This window comes from Melanotaenia boesemani, chromosome 13 (genome assembly GCF_017639745.1).
Source record: "Melanotaenia boesemani isolate fMelBoe1 chromosome 13, fMelBoe1.pri, whole genome shotgun sequence".
Classification (NCBI taxonomy): Eukaryota; Metazoa; Chordata; class Actinopteri; order Atheriniformes; family Melanotaeniidae; genus Melanotaenia; species Melanotaenia boesemani.
The window spans coordinates 16,436,349-16,449,434 of record NC_055694.1 but is presented as its reverse complement, the minus strand read 5'-3'; the positions used below and the strand labels follow the sequence as shown (position 1 = coordinate 16,449,434).

General features: G+C 40.1%; 1 protein-coding gene across 2 annotated transcripts in view; it reads left to right on the top strand.

Annotated features, from left to right (window-relative positions):
• The first annotated feature begins 2,105 nt into the window (after positions 1 to 2,105).
• znf385a (zinc finger protein 385A) overlaps positions 2,106 to 13,086 on the top strand; it is a 61,652-nt gene continuing 50,671 nt past the window's right edge. The window contains exon 1 of one of the 2 annotated variants that reach the window (XM_042004580.1): positions 2,106 to 2,153. In XM_042004580.1, coding sequence (XP_041860514.1) covers positions 2,141 to 2,153 — 13 coding nt within the window. In that variant the 5' untranslated portion in view covers positions 2,106 to 2,140. Of the gene's footprint in view, positions 2,154 to 7,039; positions 7,705 to 13,086 lie in introns of those variants that run through there. The other variant, XM_042004581.1, reaches the window with a different exon arrangement.

Below are 13,086 nucleotides of genomic sequence, written 5' to 3'. Positions count from 1 at the left end.
AGCATGTATTTATAGCTTACAGTGTCAACAGTAAACTGTTGAGAACTGCTGACAGCTCACAAACCTCCACAGGTGTTTTCACTTTTAGATGATTAAATTCTGCACAACTTCAGGGTGGGCAGGGCTATGATGAGAAGAAAGGTTCACCACAACACACCACATGTGATGTGTTTTACTTCATTTGTTGAAGATTTAGTTAATGTAAAATGCACAAAAAAATTAAGGTACTCACTCATTATATTAATAGCTTTCCTTTGTCTAATGCTGTTTGTAGGGCCTGGTTACCAGATAAAAGGACAATCTCCCTTAAGTGAATTTAAATTGATTTAAAATTGGCCAAAGGCAAATTTTTTAATACTGTCCATCTCTGCAAACCACTTACTTTGGAATAAGGGTGCAGACAACAAACAGGTCATTCTGTTTACTTTAACTTTTTAAAATACTTTCATAAAGGTTTCATAGCGCCTTAGCATAGATTTTGTTTTTGTTTTTGTTGTTTTTTGTTCATATTATGAGCACAGAAAATATTAAATGTCAAATGTAAGGCGCAACGGTTCAACTGAGGATAATATGAGACTTCAGCTGCTTGACTAATCTAAGTGGTACTTTTAAAAAACTTTTGGTGGGCTCCAAAGTTCCCTCTTTGACTGATTGACGTAACTGATTGACTTTCACTGCTTTAGCTACAGTGAAATGCAACAAACCAAAAAGAAATGTTGATGTTCTCTTAAAAGGCCATTTAATGGCCCATCTAACTTATTCAGCTGAAACTTGCCTAAAATCTAGTAAAAGCCAAGGATTGTTTATCTTTTTGTGAAAGCAGCATCAAAAGTTGCCACATATAATGTTTCACTCAGTCACTGTTGTATATGCAGTAAGTACATAAAGCTTGACTACGCAGCCTTTTAAATAATAAGAGTTACAGTCTAGAGTCGCAGTTTCCAGATAATCCTAAGAAATAGCAAAATAAACAGTTACATAACTGCCAGAAAGCCAGTTGTTAAATTTAATGGTTTGTGGTGTAACCTTTACCAGCATGTTTATTACTGTCAGAAACAGAGACAGTTCTGGTCCGCAGTGTGTCTCTGTAACATTACCCCTCAGGCCTCTGAGCGCTGAAATGTGCTTGCAGCTGTACACTGCCATCCTTTTCCCCTTCTATCCTTATCTTTTTGCAGACTGCCTGGGGAGGTGCTGAGACACACTGTGAATGTTTACAAGGCTGAGGGTGTGCATGTTTTGTCACAGTCTTATAGCTGGCAATGTTTTGAGAGGTGATTCTGTGTAAGGACATATTGAAGAACGGATGTGGAGAGAGCTTGGCACCTGCTGTACATCTGAGGTCACATTGTGGTCGCTCCAAGTAGCTTGTGTGACGGGTGACTGCTTATAGCAGACACTGTAGAAAAACCTTTGCCCCTGAATTTCTGCATGTGGGTACTACTGTAGTCTCTCAACATTTGTCTATGTGTTCAAAATTTTCGCACCTTTTCTAAACTTCCTGCCAGCAATCCTGCGTGAGATGACCACAGTGTATGGGGAAGAGATTTTGCTTCTTCTTTTTTCATTTTTTTTCAACCCCATCTCTTAGTAAGTTGATTTTTACATAGTGTTGCAAGGACTTATTTTTGGCATTCATTCCATGGACTGTAACACAAATCATCCCTGTACAAGCTGATATTTCTCTTCCCTCTGTGGACCTTATTTTACTCCTCATAACCTTCACTGACATTTGACTCCCTTTCCTGCTTTCCTCCCTGCTTCTGCGTTAAATACAACTGCACTCATTTATTAAGGTCTACTAAGATAAGCTGCAGGAATCTCCTATCCTAGCTTTGTTTTCACACAGAGCTGACAGTATGAGGGAGGGAGGAGATATGATGCAGAGAGGTGGATGGGAGGTGACACATGCAATGTGTATGTGGTCTTTATGTCCACATGTCCTTTGCATAGCCTCCACAACTGCTGTTTGCTGGGGCCTCTCTTGGAATTTTTCCGATTAATGTGAATTAAGACTTTTTTCTTCCACCTGAAGACATCTGAGAAGTTTCATAGTGGAAGGATTTAACAAAATTTCCCATTATAACTTGGTTGGACTGGAGATTTCATTCAGTTAACAGAAGAAGTAGAGGTGTTGCCAATGTGGAGCTCAGGTAAGAGATGACCCTCCTCCACTACCAAACACTATTGTGTGGGTTCATTTCATCTCCAGAGTCTGCGTAGTATCATTATCGTATAAAATGTTTATTCTGTAAAAATTCTTTCATACTGCACAAATTGAATTAGAATACAGTAAATAACTTAAGTGTCATATATATATATATATATATATATATATATATATATATAATGTATGTATATTGATATATAGCCCCATGTATTTATATAAAATCTATATCAGTGAAGCAGAGAACTTTAATGACAGCTCCACCTGCTTTCTGTTGTACATTGTATGTTTGGGCAAATTTGTCATGTATGTCAATGTTAATATATGTAAAATTTATAGTTGCTCATTTTTAATAGAAAGACAAAAAGATCTGATGTTTGATAATTGCATAAATGAGAATAAAGTCTGGAGCAGAGATGTTGCTAATACTTGTTTTTACTCTCAGCTGAGTAATGTCTGTGCTCTGGAAATAGACTATGACCAGTTTTGCTGTACTCTACACTGTTAAAACAGAAAGTCAGTATGGTCCAGTTTAGAGCAGAATAACGGAAATTGTCTCTGTAATGTTTCAACATTTCACATTATTTGAGAAAGGTCAGCAGTGTGGTGCAAATGTGTGATCTGACTATGTCTGGAAAGAAAGACACCCTGTCCTCCAGTGCTGGTGTAAAAATGTCAGGGACGTGTGAGAGTGTGACAGTCAACATCAACATTCTCCATCTCTGTAGGCAAGTGTGGAGAGGCACACCCACCTGCATACACACACATCCTCATGAAACCTGAAGTCTCCTTCCTCACATTGGACATCACAAAAAGTTTTGGCAAAAAAATAAAGCTGAAACATAGCAAATTATAAGAAATTAATGTAGAAAAAAGTGAGATTTTCTGACTCACAGCAAACAAAAATGTGACTTTATAACAATCAAAACACAGCATGTTCACACTAATTATTCAAATTAGTTTCCTGCGGGAGAAAAAAACTAAACAAAAAAAACAAAAACAAAACAAGAAACATACTATACTTCCAGCCACATTTCCTGCACATATCCTCACCTAATCAATAATCTAAATTTAGTGAGATGATTATCCCTCACTGTTGCAAAGTGATATGCCTGTCAGACTTGCAGACTCAGGGCAGTTCAAGGAGAATGCAGAGGTCCTTGTGTTCATGCTGAGCTAACTTACATGTTGCCTGCCCAGCTCACCTTTGACCTTCATAGGCAGCCTCTAAATTCACCACTGCAGTGCCAGAAGACACCCAAAGTATTATAGAAGAGAAAAGGACCGAGGAACATTTCTGGAAAGTCACACAGCGCCTGCAGGCTTGTGAAATATGAGGAGAATTTATGATTAACAAAAGTTGCATTTTGACAGCAGGTTTGGGCTGTTTGTAAGGAAATGAGTTACAGTCTGTCTGGTGAATTTCAGTGAGTGTAGATTTACTGTGGCAGGAAAGAATTGAGAAGAGAAATCTTGGAATTATTTGAATGGCTGAGTTTGATGCACTCCCTCGTCTGGGTTTGATATATCATTCACAGGCTTTGCTGCACAATCAGGAGATTAAATCCTCATAAGTCTTTCGTACTGCCAACAGAATGGTTTGGTAGGAATATCAGCCTCAGCTGCTTAAGTAATGTATTTTACATTTAGTCCGACAAGCCATCAGTACTGTAACCAGCTGTGTCTTATGTCTGTTTGGTTCCCTTTTTACCCCTGTGTGTGTTGACATGGCTTTGAGAACATATATCCCACTCACTTTACATGTTGGGATCATTTTACTTTATGGAATTTTTCCAAACTGTTTTCTAGAACCGGTGTGAGGGATCTGGCTAAGCTGATTCAAAGGAATGAATCATGTGTTGACAGACTTACACCAACAGAGGGCAGCATATGTTAACGACAAATACTTTGTGGACTTAATGTCAGCTGGTCTACGGTTTAATTTTAGGATTAAAACTTAATTAGAGAAATTGGCTCACAGTTAACATTAAAGTAATGGTAAATCATGTTGCAATGTTAAGGGCTGAGCATTTGGTCCTTGAGGTCAAAGTTGGGTAAAGAATCCCTGGAATGAGTGAATCAAGACAATGTCATCACAAGTAACAAGTACAAGTTTGTATGTGTGTGGTTGATGGAAATGGGACTAACATGTATGGTTGTTTTCTTTCAGCAGACTAAGAAAGTTTCCTACTATAGATTGGTTAGACCCACTGATCACCTTCACTCTGGCCATACACAAAGTCAAAAAGTGCAAAAACGAACAAACAAACAAAGAAACAAAAACAAGAATTAAAACCAAATTACACAATCTAAAAAAAAAAAAATATATCTTTCAGACAACCCAACGGAAAACACAATAGCATTTCAGAAGTGTTTTTATTTTTATTTTTATATATGAAGAAAGATAAAAAGATCTGCTGTTTGATAATTGCATTTAAGTTCTCTGTTTCTGTATTTATATATATATATATATATATAACATTTTTTAGACTAATGTTATGTTGAGTAGTGTACTTACAGATGTTCACACCATTTTCATGTTTTTTTAGTCTGCTTCTTTCTCTTCTGAATCACAAGAATCTTGTCTTTGAATTGATTAGTGATGTCACAAAATTGAATAGTTATTCATTCTGTTTATTTTATTGATTTATTAAGCTTAGGTGCCTGCTAATTACACAATTACAGATATATTACATTTCTTAAAACAAAAGAGGATAAAAGAGCAATCAAGTTCTTTTTGAAAAATATTGTTAACAAACCAGAAAACAATAAAACTTATCCAAATGTGTAACTAAGAGCTTAACAATTCTCTAAATGTCAAAAAGGAAATCAGCACGCCATCTTCACAATGTTAATCTGAATCTACTGGGAAACAAAAGGATGTTGCTCCTTAGTGTCCTTCCCAACTGCTCTTTCTTTTCCCCACTTCCATCACCTCTTTGCTCACCTGTCCAATAAGACCATCTGTCCTTCCCTGGTGGCTGTCACCCTTCCCCTGTGCATCCATTCTGATTCTCTGCCTTTTCCTCCCTGCTTCTTCTTGCCTATGGATGATACAGGATCTCTATGCTCCAATTTCACCCTCTCATCATGACATCCATTAAAGTGGCACTGGGCCCTGGGCCCCTGTTGGCCCGACAGCACATTAGCACTCGGCCCATTGAACGGCAACAAGGACCGGCTCTGAATTATTGATACCAACACAACTAATGAGGAAACTCTAGCTCAGCTCTTTTGTGGACCCACAAACACAAATGCTCAGGGAACAAGTTGCATGCACAGTTATATTGATAATAACTGTGGTCACGATTGCAACTTTCCCATTTTCATAAACTGATATTCTCTGTGCTCGGTCCGTTTTCTCCAGACATGGTGTGTATTTGTGGTTGATCCAAACACCTAAAGGCCAGACATCCTCTTCTAATCTGTTCAATGTTTGTTCCATATCTGTAAGTTCATTCTTACAATCACTCAGCTGTTTGTTTTTACTGTTGTTTGATCTCAGTAAGAGTCATGTAAGAAGGATTGTTCTTCACCTCCACATGTTACACAATACCAGCAGCATTTTGTCAAGGGATTTTACACAATCAGATAGATTTTGAGTGGGTGTCTGTTGCATTTAAGTCGGTTTGTGTTTTTATACAGTGATTTGAATGCATGCAGTGAAGCGGCTGTGCAGAGAGGTATTGGAGGTGTCAGCCTGCCTCCTTAGTATTCACTCCAACACCCTGTGACTCACTGCCTCAGCCTGAAAGCGTGAGAAGGGTGGTGGTGGCAGGGGGGATAGTTAGAAAAGAAAAAGGGAAAGAGAAAGCAGGACAGGGGGAGGTTCCACGAACATCAGGCAGCATTTTCTGTAGCCCTGGGCTCACGTGTTTATATCTGTGTGTTTGCAAGCATGCCCGCCCGAGGGGATTAATTTTTTGACAGCTTTGTTAAGCCTTCTCTTAAGCGCTGAGCTTCTCAATAACATCGTGGCTGTGTGATTTTCAAAACGTCGTCCTAGCTATCCGTGATTCATTTTCACAAGGGGAACTGGAAGCAGAGACTAGTGCTGGAACATGACAGCAGACATTGTTTGAGTGCCTTCTTGGTGTGGAGGAAGTGGACCATAAGAAGCTGGCTGTGAAGCTGCTCTTCAATTAGTGACTGCATTGTTATGGTTCACAGTAAAATCCTCTGCAGCCTGTCTCTCTTGTCCGTCCACCTCTCTGTCTTTGCCTCTGTATTCCATCCTTCTGGTTGTCTCTTTTTGTCAATCCATGTCTCTTCATCCCTCCGTCAGCTTGTGTTTAGTTTAATCTCTGCCCCTCCTTCTTCTGCTTCCTCTGCTCTGTCGCTTTACATTTCATCTCTCTTTTTTGCTTGCCACCCCCCATTGCCCATTCCTAAATTCTATCACTTTGATGAAAGCATAGATGCCAGTGGCCAACTTTGCTTAGGAGAACTTTGCTTAAGGGATGGAAGGAAAGAAGAAGAAAACAACATAGACAAAGGGTTAATCCTCTAAAAAGTCCATATACGTGTAGAGTCAAGGAACAGAGAGGGGGAGGGGTAATAAACAACAAGTGCAATAAACAGATGTGGTAATCAGGCTCTTGGCAAATGGGGAGACGGGTGAAGAGAATGCGGAAAATAAAAATGTGAGACTATGCTTGGGAAGACGGCATTTTCAGTCAAGCTCTGTCTCTCCTTCATGACTTCTACTCTGCATGATGACAAGTGTCTGCCGCTGCTTCTATTGGCCAAGCCTGCCACCAATCAGAGCAGAGGCATGTAAGGTGCCTTTAGGTTATACCCAACCCTAAAAACAAGAAGCAGAGACAGGGAGAGACAGCTAGAGTGGGAAAGGGAGCGTGTGTTTTACAACGAGAGACCAAAGCAGGTGCTGATTACAGTACACAGAAGACCCTCCACTTGAAGCTCCCTGTGAAATGATACAGTTGAGAGGAAACTGCTTGTCAGCTGTTTGTTGGAGACCACTGCATTTCCTCCTGGCTGCTGTGGAGTAGAAGATCTTGGCTCTGTAGCCTCCCCCTGTGATTGGCTGTCACACTTTAGGCTCCCCCTCTTCCCTCTTTTCCCCCTCTTCTTCCTCTCTCTCTTTTCTGCTGCCAACCACCTCCATACTGTCCTCAGGCTTACCTGAGCCACCACTGCAGAAACACTGGACCCCCCTCCTCCACACACTCAGTATACACACACACTCTTTCCCTCTCTCTCTTTCTCTCTCTCTCTCTCTCTTACACACACACACACACACACACACACACACACACACACACACATGCACACACACAAACAGAGTTTTTCACCTGGAGAGGGCAGGCGCAAGGGACGGCATGTGCAACAGCAGCAGCAGTCTCTCCTCACATCTAACGCTGCCTCTCTGAGTTGCCTCTTTCTGGAGAGTGGAGGGGAACTGAATTTTGGAGCCATTGTCTCTTGGCGAAAGCAGGAGAGACGGGGGCAGTGAGGAAACACCTGACAATCCAGGGACACCAAAGGCAACACACACACACACAGCATGATTTTGGGTAAGTTGTTGCTTTTTGGTGCATGGGATTTTGGAGAGGTCAGTCATGTTGTTGTATCACTAATCTCTACTTTAACTTGGCCACCAGCAGCTCCTGATTAATAGTGTGCCCTGCTTGGTGTCCATTCTACACAGACATCTGTCAATACTGAGTGCTTGGCTGAACCTTTGAATCATGCTTAGTGCTTCTAATTACGTTAATAGTGTACCATTACTGTAGCAGGTGTGAGTGATGACAGGGAAGGTCAAAGTGTTTGAAGCTGGACTGTATCATTATGAGCTGTTTGGTCACATGACCAGACTTCACCATTCCTATGTTCTACTGGAGGTGAAGTGGCAAAGATAGTTTCATCCAAACTTGCTGATAACTGATGACGTGCAAATTTATACAAATAGACAAGACAAAATCTATAAAGTATGTATCTGTTTCTCCTTAACTTTTCCCCTTAATGGTCTCAAGCAGTTATGAGCAACGGGTTATCCATAAAACAACACCAATTAAAGAAGAAGATTTTGTCTTTAGCATGCTGGACAGTATAATTTCCAGTTATCAGACATTGTTGCTGTGTTCTGAGTCAGCTAAGCCTTTCTTCTTTAGTATTCTGGTCTCATAGTGACCATGCCTGAAAGAGGGGATGCTGTGTGCTCTACATAGTCAGCTTTTACATTCATACAGAGGGTGAGTCCAGTAATATGACCAGTCCTGTGTGTGCTGCTGTGTGGGGATGACAGGAAGAAAGTGTGTATATGTTCAGTGAGCAGCACAGTGCCTGTGAGATTGTTCTAGAGTTTTCTAATTCATGTATGGCTGTTTCTATGAGACTGAGTGTGGTGGTTCTAAAAGTGTGTGCGTGTGTTGCTATGTGCTCTGCCGGAGAGGCCACTTTGTTTTAACGCATGCCTGGGCTGATTCAGGCACAGCTCTGCTTCTCTGCCCTCCCGGCAGGCATGTTTTTCAAGCAGACATCTTTAATGATTATAGGGAGCCTCAGTTGTAAGAGTTTGAATCATGTGCTGCAGAGCGTGTGTACCTGTGAACTCTGTGCAAGTCTATAAAGTTAATGTCTGTTACCATGGCAGCTGTATGAAGTACTTTTTTTAAAAAAAAAAAAAAAAACACATCAAGAATGTCATGATTATTGACTCTATTGTCAGTTTTTCCAGCTGTTTAAAAGTGAACAATTACCAGACTTGAGCTTGTTGTTGCAGTTAGACATGTACTGTCTTGATCAGGTTGCAGGTGGTAGCAGCTGCAGTAAATGCTATTTGGCCCGGATGTGTTCACACCAGCACAACTCTACCTTGGTAATGGTTTTAGCTCAGGGTAGTTATTACTGAATGTCATTTTTAACTGTCAAGCTCTACATAAGCAATAAAACATGGAATGTAACTTATGAATTTTGCCTTTGCAGAAAGACAGAATGCTGTCAGGCTGTTCCACATACACAGCATTCTTTTTCTTTGTTTTTTTTTTGTTTTTTTTTTTTGACTGACTGACTGACTTACACACTGATAATGAGTCATAGCTCAAAAAATAGAATCTGTGCGTTTTCATTTCTTCTAATGGTTTTTCAAAAATTTTTCCCTCACAAACGATTTCTTATAAAGTTGTCACTCAGACAGGTATCTTCCATCATTTCTCAGTTCCTAACATACTGCTCAATTCGCATGACAATGTGGCTACTGAATGATTCGACATTTCATGCTTTCCTCTATTGAAAAGGGCAGTGTCATTGCAATGACCTTTTCAGTTCTGCCGCTGCTTGATTTCAAGCTCCGATCAGCAAATTCACTCATTCGATTCAGTGACATAAATCAGAAAAACAGCATTAAAAAAAAAAAAAAAAAAAAAATTGTGGCAACAGAATTTGTGTGTAATGTGTGTCTGGTGTGAGGATGCCTGTGTAAACTGCATGCCTCACCAACTCTGCCTGTGTGGCTGTCAGCCTTTTCCAATCCTTTGTTATCTATGACCTTGAGCCAATAACCATTACCAGCACTGCTCTGTCCTCAGTTGTAATCACAAGTCAGGTTGTAACTACAGTTGCAGGCATTTTTTAGGTGCTGGCAGAGGTCTTTGGCTGCTGTGATAGTGATGACAGCCTTGATGCAGATAATGGCAATGGATGTTAGGTTGTGCTGTACAGTTAGCTCTATGCAAAGTCGTGGGCTCACAAGGGCTCTGCACCAAGTTATAAGGCTGCTGCTCTGGTATGCATGGTTTACTTAAGTGTTTGTGGCACGCTAATAGATAATATGATCACCAGATCTCTGTTGACAACCTTTCAATCAGCTGTAGTGTTTTTGTGGTTAGCTCTCATGTTGTTAAAAAAAAAAAAAAAAAAACCAACAACATAATTTTGCTCACAGATGCAGGTCCTGTTATGAAACTCGCCTTTGGATAAAATAACTGTATGTAGTTTCATTTTTACTGACACCCAAAATGCTCCATGGTGATTGTCTGACATGCACTTTTGTAAAAAAAAAAAAAAAAAAATCCATTTGGTAAGTTTTACCTCAAAGATTTGAGAACACTTCAGCCATGTCACGATTAGTTCATGTTTGAACGTTGTTTGTGTCTCATCTGTCTTGTCTGTTTGAGTCAGATGACCCCCTGAGCTCAGGGCAATGCAGTCTTTCTCTTTGTCTTTGTGTGCTCACTTCGGCGTCATCTGTCTTCATAAAGTTTGTCTCTCTGTTGATCTGTCTGCATAGCTATTGCTCATTCCATTCACCAAGCTCTATACAACACCCCCTTCCTCTATCAGTTTGCACACACTCACCTGGTTTCAGAGGTCAAATCAAAGAGACACCGGAGAGCTCATCTTTGAACAAGTCAGCAGTTTTCTTTCCAATTTCTCCATGACTGCTTTGCTCTCTTAGTTTATGTCAAAGTGTCATAGTAATCATAACTTCTTAATGAGGCAGAGATTTGGAATGCATGGCATAGTTTGTTCCTTTAACCCTCATTAGATATACAAGATATAACTGGAATGCTTTTGTGCAACTTGAGAACTCTGCAGGATCCTTCTAGCATTCAGCATTGTGTAAGGTACCCAGAGGTGCAACAAAAGGGAAGCAAGACAAAAAAATAAATAAGAACAGCAACATTTTCGAATAAAAACCAAGAAGCAGCAATATTTTACTAAATGCAGCATAATAAACACATCATGAGATAGAATGAAAAAGACAAACATAACAACAAAACCATAAATACATTTCATTCAATTATTTACTAAACTTAGAATCTCATAGATCCCAACATTTAGTAAAACAAGTAAAAATAGTGCTGCTTTCTGCTTTGTTGTGTTTTTGGACATTTTGTCATGTTTACAGTTTTCTTGTTGTGTTCTGCACCTCAGGGTCTTAAACCAGTGGCTTTAAATCTTTCCATGCTGTTTCACAGATTATCCTGACTCCCTTCTGGCAAAATAGGCCATAGCTGTGACACAGTGTTGTGTGATGAGTTGCTCACTGCACTTGACCCAACTCACATTTCAATAGCTCCTCTACGTGGCAAGGCTGAATGAAAAGACTTATTCTCATGATTGTAATTAGAATAGGCCACATATCTTTTGTGTGACCTCTAGTGCAAGATTAACGTGATGCTCATCCGAAAAGAAACTTAAGGTGTGTAAGAGCAAGTATGTAGTAGAAGCAATAGAAGTGGCAACTTTCATTCTTCCCTCTTGTTTCTCTGTAACTGGCTCATTGCTGGTTGGTGGAAATCCTTCCTCAGTCAAAAAGCCATTATAACAGGTCTTTTCCTCTTCTCCCCTCCTGCCCTTGCTCCTCGCTATTGCTCCATTTGTTTATGCTGGAGTGACTGTGTGTCAGCAGGTTGTCAATACTGTCTGTAAGGGACTCTAATGAATAGGCCTGTTATTGGACTGGTGGGAAGGCAACCTATTGTGTCTGTGAGTGCATCTGTGTGTGTGTGGCCCATCCGTGTGCATAGCACTGCAGAGCAGAGGGAGGTGGAGGTGCTCTTCTGACTCCCACAGCTCCATCGTCCTCACTGCAGTGTCCTCTGTCAAAGACCATTTACTAAAAGTAAGACCTGAGTGATGCAACATTTTGCATACTTTATCTAGTTAAAATAGTGTAATGTCTTTTTTTCTACATATACTCCATTTATCTTTTCTTTTTTTTGCCACATGCATTGACTTAAATAAAATGTGCTGTTTATGTAACTCACACCAGGACAGGCACCTGCCATTACCAGGACCTGCTGCTCCTGCTGCTCTGTGAAGCACAGAAATGCACCTGAGCATGATTATGGTGTCACATTAGTGTATTCACCAAGGCAGCCTGGCTTACTACTTATTGGGAATCCTGGGGCTACAGGACACCTGGGAATTGAAGCCTGGAAAATGTTTTGTATGCTTCAACGGTCTGTCTGATCACAAAGTGGAAAGAGAAACAGATGATTTCACATTGCATCTCCCTGCTGTTTTCAAAGAGGCATGTCTTCACTCCTTTAATGCAGATACATTACAAAGTTGTCTTGATTTTTAATCAGTTTGATCATTTTCTCTGTTCTGTGACATGCTGAAATTTCTGTGCATGTGACATTAAATTTTTTCAAGATAAATTTAACTACATTTCCCATATGTACTTTTAATAAAAAATTTAAGTGCTCTTTTTTGTCTCTGTAGTAGTTAATTACTCAAACATAATAAACAATTGCCTGATGAAAGTCTGACCCTCAAAAACTTTGCTTACTTAAATGTTTTCTCTGCACTTCTCGAAGGGACAGCAGTCATTTAACTGTTTTCAGGCCAGCTTAACCAGATTTAGTCTGCATGGTTTGCTATGATACCCTTTCTGCAAATTAAAGTTAGTGTACTCTGACATAATAATAACATCAGTAGAAGCTTTCTTGGCTGAATTTGGCTCCTCTTACAAGGAATTCCTTTCATGTCCTTGGCAGCTCTTGAGAAATACAAACAAAATACAGAAAATGTAGAGTTTATTAACAAACAATACACCGTATAATGTTGCAGCCACCTCATGTGTCATGCTCATGAAGAGTAGAAAGACAGACTGTCTTATTAATACATTTAAACGATAATTCAGCAATAGTATCAGACGGTGCATGACTGACAATCTCCCAAACAGCAGTAAAGCGTAAAAAGGTTGAGCAAAGCTAATGTTTGGCGGTGATAGGTGTTGCATTAATCATGTCTGCTCTATTTGTGAGGACTCACAAGAGAAGAGACGAGCAGGATAAAACCAAGTGAAAAGCGTCCTCATGAAAGAGAACTAGCTCCATGCAGCTCCAGGGAGGGGAAGAGGAAATTCCTCTGAGTGCTGTTGAGATAGGGTTTCACACAAAGTCCGAAAGAGAAATCAATTCTCCTTGACTTGCTGCAAGGTCAGT